The sequence below is a fragment of the Echinococcus granulosus genome (genome assembly GCF_000524195.1).
Source record: "Echinococcus granulosus chromosome Unknown EG_S00026, whole genome shotgun sequence".
NCBI lineage: Eukaryota > Metazoa > Platyhelminthes > Cestoda > Cyclophyllidea > Taeniidae > Echinococcus > Echinococcus granulosus.
In genome coordinates, this window is record NW_020170406.1 from 16970 (window position 1) to 36433 (window position 19464).

Genomic DNA, 19464 nt, shown 5'->3' on the forward strand with positions numbered 1-19464 from the left:
TTGATACATCCTTTTTATAACAATTTCTTAAATAAAATATTTTCCACACTTTTGTCGCGCCATAAGCGTGAGGTTCCTAAATACGTTGCTTGACCCTTTTCATATCACAAGAGTGAAGCAGAGCGTATAGTGCTGAGCTATTGCCGTGCCGAGTGAATCAGGCTATTGTTGAAATTTCTCTTTTAAGGCAACAAATAATACCTTCACATACACACACACACTAAAGCATTGCTGCGCCTTTACTGTTACTAACGCCCAATTGATCTGTGCGATGTGTCATTGGCAGAAGCACCTACTCACTCGCACACATTGTGAAAGACACTTGTGCTTCGCTGTAGCCCCTGTTGGCTTGTCTCTCGCTCTATAATGCGTAAGCGAAGTAACCTAGCTCGGTGTGCACCAGCATCTGCTCCAATGTCAACGAATTTAGTGAACCCAAATCATCTTAAACCCTCCTAGCATTTAAATAGTACGAAGATGCTCAAATTTTATATTACTCATTTAATATTTACCCATGCAGGACCATAAGAACCGAAACTCTTAGTGTTAAGCATGGCCTAAGTGGTGACTTGGATATACATTCGTTAAGAAAGATGCTGCTGAGGCGGCAAAAGCTGATTTGTGACCGGAGAAGAAGAGTCTCTCAAAGCCCTTCTAAAGCAATCCACGACGATTAACGTGCCAGTGGGTACAAAAAGAATATTCCCAAATTCATTACTCCGCTTTCATGTAAGACGTCGGCGACATGCCTTATTGTCGTCATGCTTACACTTTGACAGGGCATATCAGTTTGCAATCACACCAACAGTTGGTCCGGGGGAATTACGATGAGTATGCGTTGATTAAAGTGGAGAGTATTCTGATTGTTCAAATTGCTAGTAGAAAGCTAGAAGGGGACGTTTTAACATTTACTTTTAAAAATTAATCTCGATATCATGAAGAAACAGCAGTCTCGGATTTTATAGTGGAGGAAGTAGGACAGTGATGGCCTTCTGTGATATGGTGAATCCATGAAACTGGCGAAGAACGGGGGGTGACAAGACTGTTGGCTCCCATATCTGTTATCGTTGCTGTCGTTCTGAGATGTCAATGCAAGTTGCAAAACTTTTAACAGCCGTTGTCATAGCATCACCAAAGTTAAGTGGATTCTTCACATGCGATTAAAAAGGCCCACCTAGAAAATTACTTAATTAAAGTTTGTCATTCAAACTCAAATCTGTTATTTAGTTCGCTTCCGATTATGCGGAACCTTAATTACTTTTCTTTACACACCCTTACTGTTGTGTTGATTTGATAGCTAAAGCGATGCAATGTATTTAGGTCTGTCAGTACTGTTGAATCGTCACAGACCAGGCTAATTCACTTCATCATCGGTGCTGAATTGCTGACTTTGAGGCGCTGTACCCGCTCCCCCACGCTTTCGATTTGTGCAACTTTGTCACATTACATGTCATAAATCTGTGTTCACAAGATTGACTCACGACTATCGTGCTACCGCAGAGTACCACTGCTTGAGGTCTTCTGGTGATATCTGTCAGGATGGCACCGCCTATGATTACTGAAGTCTACGGCTTATCACTGCATTTAGTAATGTCATGATGTCTGCCCATTTCATAACTGTCAAACTGGCAGTGTAAGCTTGACTTGAACGATTCTTGTGGGGACTTAACCTTGGCTCGATTGTAACATAGCACTCTTTCGCTCCATCCAGTCAGTACCGAAGCTAGTCTGAGGGTCATGTGGTTCGAAGTGTGGCTATTTACTCGGCTTAGGCATAAACAATGTGCCTTTTAAACAGTATGTTAATTAGCTTTACTAGGCATGTGACTTTGGCGCGGTGAGACTGTCTCCGACATTTTTTGACCTCTTTAGGCATTCCCTTCTTTAACGCCAAATTAACAGAACGCGATAATTTCATATTTAGATCCTAAGGCATCGGGGTGTCAATAGGTACTGAAATTCAGACTTACCTTCGATGCCAATTTTTTTTGGTGTCTCAGCCAAATGGGTTGGAATGAAGACAATAAAAGCGATATATAGTGCTCCTGGTGTCACATTAGAACCGCAGGTCAGATTTTCCTTTCTAAGGTAATCTAGTTGAACTAACTACAAAGGTGAAGCATTCGTTACTAACATTGAGTAGGTTTACATTACCACCTATTTCTTTGCGAAGTCACTAAAAATCTGCATGCTTTAAAAAAGCGTTTTTGATAGGCATAAAGCTTTCAGAGAGAAAGTTGTGAGAACTCAACAAACCTCGTAGGACCAGTGTGGCAGCCAAATGGGTGATTCAACCTCTTGCACATGTCTGTAACCCTCTGTGGCAGAGCAAACACCCCACGCATTGTTGCACCATCTTGAATAATCAAATATGGCGTTTTAAAGGTTTTATTGAGTTTTTTTGCTTGCAGAACCTCGCACTTTAATCTTTGGTGCTTGTTTAAATGACAGTGTTTTTGCGCGGCAGCTTAAACCGCCAGGTCTTCTGTACCAAAACAATATCCTCTAATCAAGATCTATAAATTTACTGTAATAAGTCAATTGTTAGTTTAACTCGATTTTGGGATCGGACTACTTAGGGGCTCCGCCGAGCAGCACGGCCTCCAAGCTACTGTGCCTTAACAATGTGTATTTTGTTCGAGTATTGTACTTTCTTTCCTCTTCTAAGAGGTCTTGGGCCGCTATACTTACCTCCGAAAATTGATTTGCTTGACTTCCCGATTGTTTCATGAAATACCTTTCGCTATCAACATGCAAACGGTGACCCTGAAATGGGTTATCCAAAACTTTTTTTGTAAAAGACTGAAAAATCAAGATTTCTCCATTATCGTATTTCTGGACCGACATTTTTTTACCCCATCTAATACCTTGCTTTATATGAAAGAGTGAGATACGTTAACATAAATCCGTGTTTTAACTATGAACTCAACTGCACGGGTCCTTTCAGTGTCCCATGATTCGCCATCCATGCTGGTAGTTTGGGTCTCTGCTTTCCTGTCTGTTACCAGTTTTAACAAAACTACCAGCAGACTTGTGACTTTGTATCTTGAAGCGAACCATATGTAGCGGTCCTGTTGGCATGGCTCTGAGTAGGTGATTTCGAGACCTGCGCAAGTGGTGTAATAGTAGAAGACTTAACCCGACATCGCGCTACAAGTAATTACCACTGCACTTTTAATATATCATCTCAGATTGCATAACATTGCTTCATAGGTATCACTTCGCATGATCACCCAAGATCAGCGCAATTACAAAGCCTCCGAATGACTCCCACACTTGATGGGGGTACCTCCAGGGGGTTGTCGGTGGAATCATTAAATAGCGAAGGCACCACGCTTAAAAACCCACGGCAGCGAGTTTTTGAGAGCGTTTTGATGACTGATAACAATGTAATTGCCTGCACACTTTATAAAAAGCTACTTCTGTGAGCCTGAATACGGAAAGTTACACATCCTTTTATTGGCTCAAGGCTGTTCCATTTTCGAAAAATATCTCATCCCGAAGGCTTTCTGGAATATCTTACTAGTCGGGGCAGTTAAAATTACACACAAAGAATACAAACTTGCAGATTCCACTTGATTATCTCCGTTTCTTTCTCACTTTTACTTTTCCATCACTTATTCTGTAATTGGATAGTGCCAAGAAAAAGGCAGTAAGCACCATTTGAAGAAGTATCGTCGAGGGGATTGGAAAAATTAAGCTGGGGCAGTCTCCCTTTCTGTCCACCATCTGAACTAAAGTGCAGACCTTTGCTGCCAAAGCCAACCTCGTGGTACCAAGAACTACCCCGAGGTCAAGATGAAATTCCCCTACCGTATGTATTCTTCAAAAGAAGAAGACGTGTAGGTATCGGCTTTTTTACAAAACAGATAGTACAACGCGTATTGTTTCAAAAAATACGATGAAATTCTACCCGAGTTGAAACAAATGTAATCAGTAAAAACAGACCCCTAGCAATTTGTCTGGAAAATCACAACTACTTTTATAGAAATAAGTAAGCCTAGGAAAACAACCCCAATTCAGCTCGAGAGGAAAGATATGTAGTGGTTGTTGATGAAGGTAAAAAAAGACTGTGGGAACAATTAGTCGGTCCTCAGGGCTGAATAGATGGGGACGTACATTTGTAGCGAGTAGGAGGCGATGATGATGGTGAATTCGACTACGAGGAGGGCTATCACCATGTACAGCCAGATATACATGTTCGATTCTAAGTACATATACATGGCGGATGCACAGCCCTAAAACGGGAGAATGGAAGTATATCGTGTTTGGTACGTTTTTCGACTCAGGCAAGCCCCTTCGAACCTTTCATATCAAATGGTCCAACTTCGTTATCGTATGGTGAAATTCGTTCTAACCAAGTTAAAGATGGTATGATGAGCCACCAAGTCTAGATTTCTGGGATTCTCTTCATACATCTGCATCAAACTAATAAAGCCATTTGCACAATCTTGGAAGTGGAAAGAAGTGTGTATATTTTGTGGATTTGATTCTACCAATTTGGCTAACGATTTGAAGCTGTCACATGTTAGGACGTTGGCTAGCTACTTAAGTACCTCAGTAGCATATTTTTCGGCGTTCAGAATGGCGTAAAAGGAGTGATCCACTTCACTTTTGCATAAATCAAAAAATTTCATTAAAATTTATCCCCAAAAGAGGGTGTAAATTCAACTAAATCGTTATTCAACTACTTGATAAGAAAGTTTTAAGTAAATCTCACCTAATTAAAAAGTTATTTGACACCTTCGCTACCAAGTAGCATCTCGCCAAGACCGAGATGCTTATTGTTTCAATTACATGGGCCGTAGTTACGTCCACTTTATTGTTTGGAGCTCAACCCATCCATTTCCAACATGATGAAAATTTCGTGCTATAAGCTTATTCGAGTCATTCTCAGGAAATTTCTCAACGAATTAGGACCCTTAGCCACCCCAAATGATTTTCCTGGCAATCGTTCGTGGTTTCTTGAAGGGATATGTGAACTTACTCTCACATACATTCCCGGATAGCTGCAGACGCCTTCGAGAAGTTTTGGATTGACACAACAGGAAAGGGGAGGTCCTTGCTCCCAGTCACTTTGTCCATCAGCACCACAGCACTTGTACTACAGACAAAAATATTCAGTGTGTCTTAGTAACTTTTCATTACCTGTTATAGATGGTGGAGACAGATGAGTACTGCCACCGTTTTGTCAATCGAAAGGCACTAAAGGATGACACTGCCAAAGAGAAGTTACATTACTGATTTTTATGTCAAAATCAAGGAGAATTTGGATGCATTCAATTTATTACGGCACTAAGCCTACTCAATACCATCCATCCCATCATGGGCTAAATCTCAATGGTAGGCCTTTAGGCTTACCTCTTCTTGAAATCATCTAATAAAGATAATTGAACTGCCACCTGACCCTAACAAAAGTTACAAATTTTTTGCTAAAAATGCAAGAATTGTTCTGCAACTGAGGTAGGCTTTATAGGGTTTGTAGAAATGCAAATCTCACCCATTAATTAAGTAATTTTTGGTAAAAAAATGTTCAAACTTCAGTGCCATAGGTTCTACTTATACATTTCATGCCATTTGATCAAGCGATGTGTAACGCTTAAAAAACTGTTTTGAGGGCTTAATTTCAGGGGACGTAATTAATCTGGGACAGATATGTGAAACTAGACATCGAAGTTAACGCTGGTTGGACTTAATATGCCGAAATTGTGAATTGGATCTCGTGACTAATGATTTTTTGTACATCTTTATAAGTAGTATAACCGCAAGCTCTATCACGAAGTTGAACTCTGTAGTAGGTCCCAAAGAAGGCAACTGTGATTATGTATAGTTAAAAAGCTTAACTCCTCGGCGTCAGCTTCCTACCATGAGCTAAGAGACTAAGGTCATATTTTTTTCTACGCAAGGCGAAAGACCAACAAGCCTTAAAACGACTGACTAACTGACTTGGCCAGTTGGGACTCTGTGTATCTCACCAGGATCTTGCTTTTTACCTACAGCCTGCACGGATCCAGAGGTGGATGGCCAAAAGGTTCCCTTAATGCGTTAATCCCATTCCTCCTGACCGGTGCCTTTCTGAAGCGGTATTGAGAGGGTTAACAACGAGGATGTCCGCAACGCCAAGGACTCATTAATACCTTCCACCATGGTCGCTTTGATCGACAAGAGTGAAGAGCGCCTTAGCCCTACTGTGCACTGATCAAAAACCATTGTTCTATTTTGGTACGCTCTAAAAACAACTTCAGAGATGACCTGAGACGCTGCAATATATCGGCATTTTTGAGACCGTATTGGGACAGATCAAGGTTTCCCTGCATGCACACCCCAAACGTTGAAAGTGTGTAGATAAATAAATATTTACTCGTGTTTGGATTTTCTCGAGTATCAAGTCGGCCTCCGATTTGAGAGCATTTTCAGCCTCAGCGATCAATTGGCGGATCTCCTTCGAAGCCGCCGATACGAGCTACAAAGGTGGACACGATAAAAATTGGGTAAAAAAGGTGGACAGTATCAACCTACGTCCTCTCGTATGTTATGAAGCGTTAGTCCAGCGGTGAGTTGACCAAGGAAGACCAGTGTAATGAGCACGATGAACTTAAAAAGAAGGAAGAAACAGATGTTACGCTAATGCAAGCCACGCAAGGCAACATGGAAAGCTACTTCCAATCTTTACTGCCTTTTATAGCTGTACTACAGTCTAACGTGAGTATCAAAGTCATGTCTGCCGTTTGGATCGACAACATACCAATCGGATGGCGCAAAGGTTTACTACGAGAGCGCCGATGTAGCCAAGGCTGGTGGTGACGATGGTAACCCCACCGAAAGTCATCAAAGCCAATGGAAGTACGATTTGGAGGAGAGTACAGTGAGTTCTGCAGTTTTCGAAGAAGAAGAACATCCCGATGCCCAATAAGACTAGCCCGAGGAGCTGCAACGATGCAGCGGTTTGGGTAAGGTTGAAACTCATGTACAAGCGTTGCTATGGCAAAGCCGACTTTTAGATGATTAGTGGGTGGGTGATCGTAATTTCTGATGCAAAATGACTATGTGGAATGTGAGCGAAGTTAATGAATGCAAAGTGGTGGCAAGACTGTGACTAAAAGAAAGAAAATTTCGGCATATACAGTTTGGAAGTAGGAAAAGTGTTTCAATAATAATTTGTTTCTATCGTTAATTAAGTAGCAAAGTACGGTGGGATGCGTTGATAAGGAAGCATTTGAAGCGTTACACAAATTTTTACAGAAAAGAACGGCCACAGAGGCTGAGGCGGAATCGCGGCCGTCATGGGTCTTTCCTTAGAGGTTTACACTATTCAGATGGTTTTCTATGTATCGTAGTGTGCTCTGAAGTCATCTGTACAAACAGATATCCGTGAGTTCGGGTTCCCAAGGTAATGTCACTACATTGTTATACACCATCATACCTCGACTGGAGAGGACTCATGGACAGCAAATACGTCTGCTGTTAGTACTGTATGGAACACCTCTACGGCAACACCTCTTTTTCACCACTAAAGCCCCGGTTTGAGTTGAACACTCCTTTATTATTACCATAAAGTGGTCCATTTTGAATGGATGGAACTACATTCACCTCATTAAACCCTTCTGTGTTTCAAATGGAGTCTCTGCGGGCCTCCTTTATCACCAGATATTATCATAGAATTCGACACAATCCTAGTCCACAAGGCCAGGGATATAAATGATGCGCTGGATGTTCTACAGCAAGCTGTGAGGTTTCAACGTTTACAATTTTGGTGCTGAAAGGACACTGATGTGCACCAGCTAACCATAAATTGTGTGAACAAACACAGAATCTAAACAACAGTCCTCAGGACTACGTGCAGAGAACATAAACTGACCTGGTCCTCGGTTCATTGATATTAGTACAGAGCAGCTCTAAAGGGGCGGTTAATGCCACCTCAACATAGTAGCTCTAATAAAAAGGTCAAATCAATTTCTTGCACTTTTAGGGGACCAAAATGTACAAAAATACGTACTTTTTCATTAATTTTGAATGACTCACACGACCAACCATTCAGGTGAACGCCATGTTTGTTCCCATTGTTACAAATGGCATTGTGGCCGCAATCTTGGGGTTACGGATACATGGAGGTATCCCTTATCACACAACAATAGCAAATTTCAACAAGTTGCACCACATACAGATTTGCTGAGCCTCAATAAACAATTTAAATAAAAGATGTTTTTGTTTCTGGGGAGAATCAAGTGGTCACTCAACTTTGAAAGCGCCCAGCGCTTTTGGCACCGGGTTTTTGTTTTATTTTGTCTACTTACATGAATGTGAACCGACATGTTTTTAAATCCAATCCGAGTTGTGACCTTTTGCTGTGTTTTGAAATAGTCGTGCCACCTTCCATTGTTGATGTTATCGCGCAGCATTAACGAGGCCGGCGCAGCAAGAATAACGTTCAAATCAAACCGATACTAAGCAGAGACAAGTGATTCCATTTTTCCGCATAGTTCTTCACCACCTCCATACACTTATCTCGATGCCTAAATTATACTTGATTTGGAAAATGCCTTCCCACCAAAACCAGCTCTGGACACTTTAGCTCTCGTCTCAGTATCCAGAGGGCGCCAACACCTCCAAAATGCGGGTGTTCGTGTTCATAAATAATTGTGTTGTGTTCATAAGCGCCATAGACAGATTAGTCCCTTATACACCTTTATTTCAGGATAGGTAATCTATGCGATGATTAGGCGTCCAAGATTGGATGGAGAATGTCTGCAGGAATTACTGTTGCTACCGGGACCCTCCGCATCCTACACCTTCACTGACAGCCGTTCGACAGGCCTTAAAGTGTTTGCACCATTGGAATAACTTACTGCTGATTAGCCAAGCTTTCCAAGTGGTCTACTTGGGATCTTTTGTTGATTCAAGTATCCATGGGCTTTCCTTTACGCCTTCGTCAAGAGGAATCTTCATTTGGTATCGCACACTGCTGTTTGCACGTTCTGCAATTGTTGTTAATCGTCTCAATGAACGATATTGAAATGGGCTTGTCACCACATTTGGGTTGGTAGTTAGTAGTGATGCGTATCTTGCAGCTACTCCTATGTGTAGTACCACCGCAGTAGTATTCCCTTCGCGCTGTAATATAAAACCGAGTCCCGGCTTCGTTTTAACATCTTAGTGCACAACAACGGCCATTGTAGTGTTCGGCTACTTTTATTATAGTAATTAATGGCTTCATGCTTGTCAGAACGATAAACACACCCTTTAGAAGTTCACACCTCATATCAAACGCTAGCAAGAACATTTTATCCTCGTACGCAACCTTCCTACGCTTGATATCAGATGGATGAAGAGTCGTGTTGTCAAAAAGTTGATCATGTATGCCATTGGAGCAAGACCAACACTGATTCAGGTTACGAGAAGGGTAGGCATTTGTTTGCGTGCTACAACCGGTTCAAAGTTCACGTGTGCTTGTGCGTGCAGTCCACGACAATGCTGAACCGGTACAAACGCGATGGCAGACATGATAGGACTTACCTCGCCTATTTACTACCTACTTACTGTTCTCGTAAAGTTGCAAAAAGATCTTCCTTGATCAAATCTTGCCATTTAGTTGTATAATCTCGGAGTAATTGTTCAATCATTCTAGAAAGGTTAGAGGGTGTACTTAAAGCAGTCTCGGTATGATGAAACGGTCCTGCATTTCTGGCGTTTCGATGAGATTGTCCAGTTATTTCAATCCGCATTCATCAAGCACAATAAATGGTTATGGTAGATCGTGACAAAAACAAGATGGTTCACAGTCTAAGATACTGCAAGGAATGCATAATTCGCACAGTCTGGGGATAGGTAAAGGTGAAAGCTCAAATTGATCAGCAAAAGGGTTGACTGTGTTGGTCAATCTGTCTCTGAGACTCCGATGTCGAACTTGTTGATCTGTAAGGTGAAATAATTTTCCTGACACAGTTTAGCAGTACAGGGTCGCATCATCGTGACAAAATGCGTCTCTGAGACGAAGCTCCATCGAATCCGACTTTGTCGATTCTGTACCCATGCACACGAGTACAAAACACCACGTAAGGTTAAAAGAGAAGTCGACAAACTGTTTAATTATAAGTGTAACGCCGTTGGACCTCTCTGAAGATAAAAGAAGATATAATACTCGGGCAGAGGACGTGTTGTCAGTGCAGAGAAGGGCTTGGGGCTACTGGCACGGCCCAGAGGCCGGTCTGCTGGGCGTAGGTACATTGGCGGAGCCCCTAAGCGGCCCGTTACCAAGACCGACGAGTAAACTAACAATTAAAGTATTACAACAAGAACGTAATCCGAGTGTTGTGTTGCGATGACAACTAAGCGCTATACCGAAAATTTTACGTACTTAATCAAGTTGTAAGAGGTGACCATTCCATTCAACGAGGAGGGCAGAAATCTTTTCTGACTGCCAACAGAAGTAGCGTATCTGGATTTGGCAATCGAGATATTTGCAAACGTCTTTAGAAGAATGTCTTAATTACTCCTGGAAATACGGATTTGCTGTGATAATTTAGGGAGCCTCGCGGTTACAGACTAAAAGACTGGCCGTTGGTGCGCATACAGAGGTGACTTCCAGTGGAAGTAATTGTGAATTCACACCCTCAAGGCTGATTTAGAAAACACGTCTCCTTAGAAGAGTGGACAAGTTGTGACAGGCATCAGGCCAGCAGGAGTTTTTAGCTGAACGAATGACACTGTATTCCACACCAACGAATGGCATCGCTCGTTTACCAGGGAGTGTAATTGGCACCCCAAAGGCATAAGCCAAAAAAGGCGGTGAATTTAAGCTAAACACAGCGCGCACCTTCGTTACATCAATTCACGAAGGTGTAAATTAACATTGAGAGGAAATGGGTGGCCAAATGTTTTCACATTAGAGCCGTCAACACCGGTTTCACTGTTTTCTCGCGTCATACGCTCAACATCTGATAATTTTCATACCTATTGTTTTGGTAAATGAAATACCAACTGTTCCCACTTGACCAAATTCTGTTACCGACGCATCCTACACCCACGCAAGTTGGCGCTGAAGCACGTCAGATAGCCAGGAGGAGTGAGAGGGGGTTAATGGGGTTCACGGTAGGACTGAACAGTGTGGTTGTTTGTGCTCGCAAGGCTTCAAAAATTCGAAAGATCGTTTCTTGTTTAGCATGACAAATATGATCGTACTTCAAGAAGACTGTACGACTAAACTGGCAAGCCGAGCAATCGTGAGGATTTATGTGAGAATAGTAAACAAATAAGGAGAATGTTTGACACTTACGAAAGCGAGGGAGGTGAGGAGAAGAACAACTATGCGCCAGAACCGTAGAGGAGTGGAGAGGCTCATGTCTGCTTACTAGATCCGATGGTAGCAACACCGCAGAGAAGAGGCATGTCACGAAGACAACCACGTGAGGTATACTGATCCTTGCGTGCGTGCGTACGTGTGTGCAAGTATGCTGGCTTACGTACATGCATGCCAAACAAACATACGCACCCAACCCTGCAATCTGATTGGCTGACGCAGTGACGACGACTTCAACGACCTTGGTGGGTGTTGTGCTCTCTCGCTTGACCACTCCCGTGGTGGCTCTCACCACATCTGATAAAGTGTCGCGCATGCACCATTGTTATGGCTGAGTGTATGATGCAGAACACTAGGAAAAAAGCGCCTTCCAGGTGTTATATCCCGCATCTCAGGCAGATGATGCGTTAATCCGATTGGCTGTTTCTCGGCTTAACACTTACCACTCAAAGCCTAGTGTAATCGTTTATTTATGACATTTCAGTCCTCTTTTAAAATCCACCAATTTAGGGAAATTAATTTAACTGATTAACAGGTTTGCAGTGAGTTAGTTGGATGGCTTGAATTTTGTGTCGCAAGCAGTGAGTTAGTTGGATGGCTTGAATTTTGTGTCGCAAGCAAATTGCTTGCGTTCAAAGCACGATTTCCTTATTTATTGGAGAACTTGTCAAAGTGTTCCTCGGTAAAACCTTCACTAAAGAGTTAATTCAAGGTATCTTTCTCTTGTTTTTTAGTCCATTGGTGGATGGTGTGTGTATCCACTTTAAAATTGTTTCAAAGTGGGTATGAATGAGTCATCTGTGGGGTGGACGTGCACCCCCGATTATTGCGTGACCGCAGGGCTCCTCTGATTGGTGCGCAATTTTATCAAAAAGTCAATAATAGCTTCATCCCAATGCTGCGTTAATACTACTCATTTTAAAAAATTCCGATTAAGTAGCACTTCCAAAACGGTAAGATTTACATTTTGGCGATTGTAAGGGCGTTTCTAGTCGCTCATTTACATTGAAAAATAAGGGCTCTAGCCTCAAGGCCTTCACGATCCAGTCCAACGTTCCAACACAAAAAAAGCTGAAGATACGATCCCGGATTGGTAAATGGTTGCTTTTATGAATTCTTTTCTCATACAATTAAAAGCAATGCATTTAACCAGTTTACCGCCAAGCTCCATTTCAGAGGAAAATCTACCACCACAGGTCACAGAAGTAATGCCCAAAAACAAGACATCGTGATCATCTTCCCCCGGACCAAAATCAGTCGACTCTTCTTTTTGCCGTCTTGATCCCAACCAATCTACCTGTCACATGATTTGGCAAAATGCCACAAGTGTATTTAAAGCCGTTCCGCTATGAGGAAACGGTCCGGCATTTCTGGCGCCTTATAGAATTTGCACCGAATCTGCCTTGAGATTGAATTGTTATCTCAGCCACTGTTCAGTTGGATGGCCTTATTGCCATATTTCTTAAACACAATAATTGGTTGCACCAGATCATTGACAGAAACAAGTTGGTTCAGTTTGGTGCTAAAATATTAGGAATTTATTTAGTCTGAGAATAGGCAAACATTCCAATTTTGAGTGGTAAGGCTTAAACCAAACAGCACAAAATGCGTGCTGTGGTAGTTGATCATTCACTGGGACTCTGACGTCGAACACATGCCACATACCTGTGACGTTGAGGATAGGCGTGTCGGTTTGAAACCTGGACCGCCTTATCGCCTAAGAGTAGCTTAACGTAGAAGGCTTAAGCGAGGTCTTCAGGAATGCTTAATGTCAATTTTTGAGCAGGAATCTCTTCAAGTACCATTGAGTTGATGTTTTCAATAGTAGGGGCTTTGGGACAGTCTACTACTTAAAGGTTCATCAGTACCTTTCAAAGTGTGTTCCCAGAACTTTAAATTTCACCATTTGTAAAAATTGTGAAAGGATTTCTCACATATATCATTGCGTAAGAAATTCAACGAAATATAGGTGTTTGAAGTAGTACATGTAAACGCTTTAGTGCAGTGTTTGGGACTTCTCTGAAGCCTTTATAAGGTTAAAATGGTGAACAGAAGAGCCGATGAACAGCTTATATTTGTACAAGAAGTATTCTTGAGTTAAAGTGATGATTTTAAATTACTTACACTGAGCTTTAACTAAGCTTTAAGGTGAGAAGCACATTTAACACCGCACTAACAGTATGTGATCCTTCCTTGAATGTCAATCCACCTACCGCTTTTCCTGTGTCTTCAAATTTCAGTTCGGTACTCCATGAAACTAGCTGTACAGCCTCACCATAATTATCTGAGGAGGACTCATAATTTGTTGGGTATGATTATCTTCATTTATTAAACACGAGCATCCACAGTGTTTTTTTCTTTGTCACTTAAATGGAATCCCTTTAATTAAATTCCGAATATAACAGCACAGGCCAAAACACCGGAGAAGATCTGAAGTGCTGCCACGAAGTTAACACAAATTCCAAGTGGAATGGCATAGCTCTGTATCCTTTTGCTCAGCTCGACTTCATTTTTCTGCAAAGATATCAAAAATATTAATGCGACAACATTTTCGTTACTGTATAACAAATAGGTACTTGAGTTTTTCATCAAATTGCCTCCGAAATTGTTCCTTTGTAGTAGTTTTGTAAATAACTGGCATCCAGAAAAGTGGTAGTGCATGTTGAATTGGTATTTGGATGTAAATTCCACTGATGGGTAAAAATAGCCGCCAATTTTGTTGTTATAAGTATGGCAAAAATTTAAAAGCAACTATGTGCCTAAATCGTGAGATAATACTTGGTGAATGCTACTTAATTAGGTAGTTTAGTAGCTTTTGCCTCCATCTGCCAAGATCTAGACCGGGGAGTTCAATTTCTTAACAAGAATCTGGGCGATACTTATTTCTAAGCCTCTTGATTTTCTTTAGTACTTGAAAGACCTTAAAGCAGTGTGTTAATGGACTAGAACTAAGAGATCGCAATAGCTGTTTTTAAGCCACTCCATCAGTGAATGCAACCTATGCACTAGTACCTTAGACCCAAATAGCTATGTGGCCAATATGCTCAGGTAAACGCAGAGGTCACCTTACCATATTGTCCAATGTGGCCAACCATTTGTAAGCATTCGTCAGGCTAGCGTTCCTTGAAATACCGGAGGTCTGGTTCATTAATGCACGCTACCTGGACGATAGATGAATAGGCAAACTTACCTCATTTGCTACAAGAATTATGGTCAAGAATAGTCCAATTTCAATTAAAGCCAGGATTGTTGTAGCTAGGGAAAACTAAGGGAAGGAAATAGAATCGTATTTATTTAACATAGGCTCAGGTGAATTAATGAAGAATATGTATTTTTTGCAAACATGATTATTTAATTTTACAAAATATCATATGATTTACTACTTATTAAACATAAGTAGTATTTATATTTGCCACCAAAATGACTCACAGTTCCTAATATCCAGGGCTTTTTAAGCAGAGCCCCTATGCAGCCGAGGAGGGAAATGATCATTAAAGCGATACTGATTAGGACAACTACGGCCACCACTGGAAAATTCTCACCATCGTGTTCAGGCATGGTCTTTAACACATACGCCACATAGATACCCACTCCGAAGACATTGGCACCGAGCACCTGTATGGGAAGGAAGAAATGCACGAACACGAGCGCACTGATTGTGAAGACAAGCAACCAGATCGCCCTAGGATAAATCCAGCGTACCGGCAAATTCGCCAGTCTTGAAAATGTTTGCAAGATCATGTATAAGGTTTATGGAGGCAAGAGAGTACTATGTGGATTATGTGCCCACTTGAAATTTACTCGTTTACTGCCAGTGGGAAAATCGAAAGTCTAGATTTGAACCTGACACTACCTCTAAGCCATTACAGTATAGGGATAACTTGCTTTATAAAAACCTAAATTGTTGTTTTTGAATTAGGTATGGAACATCAACCCTTGACATTTATCCCTGATTCCAACAGCTGAAGGAAATGTGCTTAGTTTATAATAGAAGGGTAATTTTAAAGAACTGTAGCTTACCAGATATATCGAAGCCAAAGCTATAACCGAAATTTGCATGTATCTCATCTGTGACTCCAGCATGGCTCTGTCTCGGGGAATGAATTTGTAGTAAATGCTGTGGCCGCAAGGCTTTACACAGAAGCGGGCATGGTGGCTTATCTAAACATGCGGGAAAGTTGTTTTTTTTGCAGGACCTATGATTTTCATAAAATGTGGGTTTAATAGACTTAAAACTGAATATAAAATATGGAGTTTTTGCAGCATTACGAGTTTTACACGGACACAGCACCAGTGGAAAACATTAAACTGAGCTGCCAGAGCTACTCCCAGCCAAGGCAATAAGTGGTATTCTTTAGACGGTATGAGATCTTACAAGAATAGGAAGTTAACATCTCCCTTCGCCTTCCCAAAAGACTAACTAATCCTGGCTTCTTCCTAAACATTAGCCTTCTGAGAACGAAGTAGTGCGTGCCTTAGAAGTGTGGGATAAGAAATGAGTGAAATATTTGAGAATGATTAATAAAAATTGGGATTTAAACTCACCCAAAGAGGAGAAGCTTCAAGCTTGATTAGTCAAGCAGTAAATGCTGCTGAAGCAGCAGTTGTCGAATGAGGATGGGCCACAGCTCTCACCGATTAGTTGCAGTCTTGATCCTAAGGCCAAAAGTTCCTCACAGACAGCTTTCTAAGCGTCCTTCCAATGGCCTCCTTTATTCTCATGGGTATGATAGTAATGGAAAGACGATTCAGTTGTGATTTCACCGCCGAGTTATACGTGAATCAAGTAGTATATTTTCGTGATTTTGGCCTCACTGGCTAGCAGTGATATTTTAGAATATGTCAGGTACGGTTTAATCATTATTAGTTTATTTAAACGCGTTTAACGTTTAAAGAATTTCTATCCGCGGTCCGCTCAACGGCTGACCCCTCTGTGACCTCGTTAGCGATATTTCTGACGCTCATGGTGCTTAAATGGTCATAGCCTAACAAGATGCCATTTGGCAAACCTTTTGCAAGTAGAGAGGTCATACTAGATCCCTCATCGACAGGACCATTAGATGCTTTTTGGTTTTTCCATCCCCACGTATCGATGCGGCTAGGGAAGTTCCATGCTTACCTGCAATCATGGTGATATCATGTCAACAATGGTGCATGCCTTGACACTCGATTTTTGTTGCTCATAGGGTCAAAGACAGGTTCTGTTCGAAGTTGATGGCTATCTCGCTTTTGGTCGTTCCGATTTTTTATAACATCAATAGAACTTTCCATCCACCAACAGTCTCAACGCAGTCATTCCACTATGCCTTTTAATTCTATTGAGTACGGTTGTTTCAGTTTTCTATCGGACCTGAAATGCAGACTTCCGTGGTGCTTTTTTAGGACCTAGACAGGTAAAAACATCCAGAGCGAGTTTTGGGGTGTCTGAGGATGTGACAATAATTCGGTTTAGATGATCGGGGGTACCCATTAGTGTAGGCAGCAACAAGAGCTTTTACATTTTCTCAAAGAAAGAAAACATTATTTGTGATCAAACTTATCTATTTCTTTCACAGACTTAGATTTCGGCAGTAATATTCGCTAATGTTGGTTGCACAAAGACGTAGAAAGGTCACAAGATCTGACAGATTATGCACTGATTATCCAGCATCGGGCGTTCCATCTACAGAATTGTCATGAGAATAACTGATGGAGGCTGGTGAACACCAAAGCTAAGAATGCCAATGACAAGGGTGCGGCGGTCATTGGAAAATTTACACCACTGAGATGAATTACTTCTTAGCAACTTTGTGTCCAACCATTATAGTCTGCGGTACGAGATGTCCGCAAGCCTTAAGTTTCAAATCACAAAAAGCCTCATAATCACAAGCTACTACACATGTGGCAAGTATTTGTTTGCATAAACTAATTAACATCAAATGTAAATTTTTACACATTGATTTTACACTGATGGCAATTCAGTAGTGTTTTATTTTCATGCGTACTAATGTTTGTTTCCGAGCTTCATCAGTTAAGAAAAATGGCGCTGTGGTACAAGTACGAGGCTGCAACATGGCATCCGGACACTTGTAAAACCGCGTCCCGATTGTACACGAAACATCTGGTGCTGTGCCATTTGGTGTCGGGAGCAGCTTTGTTCCACTTTTTTGGACACTTAGACGACTTCCGCATGTGTGACTAGCTGAGACGGCTAAGGCTTAGGTAGATGAACGGAAGTCAGTGTGTAAACACAACCGCTTTGTGTGTGTGTGTGTGTGTCGTGCACACAGAGACAAAAAGGGGTCCGATTTCGCAAAGATTTCACTGTTATCTCACGGTGATTAATAGCCGGCAGCTCCACCTGTTCAATTGATCATCTTGAAGTCGGTAAATAAGCCAACGAGGATAACGGATTACAGACTATGGAAAATAGAAGGACAAATCTAAGGGAAAAAAACTTGGTTATTGATGCACAAGTAGCAAAGGAACAGGATTATATATTCAACTTGCAACTCTGTACGATTGACCCTCAAGTCAAACTTCAGATCCTTACAGTTGCCGCCATAAGCTTGGCTGTTGCTGTGGCGATGCCAAACATATTTGCAATTGAAAAGTATGCCCCATTCCTGATGGTTGGCATATCTGTCGCGTACTGGTTTACTTGAAGTACCGTTCATTAAGATGGTAAACAATGGTGGTGATGAATGAAGATTACTGCCCATGAAGACACAAGGTAAGACTAGTGGATACTTGTATCTACAAACGATTTCCAGCACAGCACATTAGGGTGAGGGTACCCTCATCTACACAGTAATGTGATATTTGATTGGTTTAAATGTCCAAAGGTGGCCGTGTGTCTGCCAGTGACAAGGGTTGGCATGTCGGTGTGTACCCGGCCCAATCAATCTCGAACAGGAAGGTAGACAAGCTCAGAGGAGTTTAATGGTGCAGCATTTTGAAGGGACATTGTAGTAACTCAATTGGAAGATGCTATTTTGTCCTTTATAAGAAAAGGTACTCGGTTTGAGTGATTTTCACATTTTTCGACACCGAAAAATCACCTTGGTCGTTAGCATTTCAACGCCGATGGCGAATCGAAATAAACTGGTCTAGGATCATTAAATTGCACTGGCGAATACGATTTAAAGGAATGTTTCATAGGCCTCTCCGCTTATCAGCATATTCGCCTTGTATAATTTATCAACAGAAGTTAATGTGCCAATTTAGAAAAATCAACATCTTCTCCACTCGTCTTTTGTGATTGTACTTGATTTCAACCATTCACACCAAGTTCCCTCCTTTCATGCTTCTCTCATGTGCTAAAGTCTTTGAGGTGTCGATACACATAGGCAAGAGAGTGCATTTGTCAACACCGCACACCATTCGAAAGGGGTAAGTAATGTCGGGGTTATACCTTGCCGCCGCCATCGCTGTGCATGCAGGCCCGTAGGTCCATTCATTAGGGATGTTCAAAAAGGATGGGAACGGAAATAGTACACTTTTAAAGGCGAAGCGGCTCGTTTAAATCTGGTCTTGCTCACTTGCTTGCTAAGGGGATGGCTGTGAGTCTGTGCGTAAATAGCTGTCTATGAGAGGTGCTTCCATTTCATAAGACATCGCTTTTACGGTTGAATTTACCTACACGGATCCTTCTTTCTCCGTGGTTATAGGTTTCACCTTGGCATTATAACATTTTATTTACGTTATTTCTGCTGACAACCCCTCAACCCTTCTGTAGTAGGATTTGGACAGGATTCAAAGGCTGCATTGGTGTGGTTCAGGGAAAAAGGAATCAGATCCAACCGAACAATTTTCGGAACATTGGTGACACCTGTTGTGGATATCTAAGAGGTTATCAAACCTACGTTTATCACAGACGATCACTTAGATCTGAAGTGATACCACTTGTTTAAGGTTTGAAAACCCCCTATTTTTGAGCTGCCTACGATATTGGTATGGAGTTATCTAACTTGTATTTATTTGTACAGGTAAGAATTCACAAAATATACGGTAGGGCTAATAGACATTAAATGGCTCTGCTCCAAGACAAATCACTCTAGAAGTAGCTACCAGTATTATAAGGAACATTCGTATAGCATCGGTTTAGCTCAAGCGGTTTAAGGCCAGCGAATCCTCGTAGCGCAGTTTGCAACGAGGATCAAGCTGACGTCGGAGTCAGGTGTCAACTA

The 19464-nt window shown here is 41.6% G+C and overlaps 2 protein-coding genes across 2 annotated transcripts in view; one reads left to right on the forward strand and one right to left on the reverse strand. All coding sequences in view use genetic code 11, as the record gives it.

Annotated features, from left to right (window-relative positions):
* The window catches only part of EGR_04250 (hypothetical protein), a gene marked incomplete at both ends in the record, with an annotated part of 13799 nt that extends 1797 nt beyond the window's left edge, over window positions 1-12002 (forward strand). Inside the window, 4 exons of the mRNA XM_024493499.1 lie at window positions 2001-2068; window positions 5387-5463; window positions 7970-8038; window positions 11840-12002. Of these exons, the coding sequence (XP_024352007.1) occupies window positions 2001-2068; window positions 5387-5463; window positions 7970-8038; window positions 11840-12002 (377 nt within the window). The remainder of the gene's footprint in view (window positions 1-2000; window positions 2069-5386; window positions 5464-7969; window positions 8039-11839) is intronic.
* A 1679-nt stretch (window positions 12003-13681) lies between these two features.
* Window positions 13682-17232, reverse strand: EGR_04251 (hypothetical protein; the record flags this gene model as incomplete). The annotated part of the gene is made up of 5 exons (XM_024493500.1): window positions 13682-14047; window positions 14487-14561; window positions 15238-15272; window positions 15317-15531; window positions 17072-17232. The coding sequence occupies 5 exons, from the start codon at window positions 17230-17232 to the stop codon at window positions 13682-13684; spliced, it is 852 nt and encodes a 283-aa protein (XP_024352008.1).
* Between the last annotated feature and the right edge of the window lie 2232 nt (window positions 17233-19464).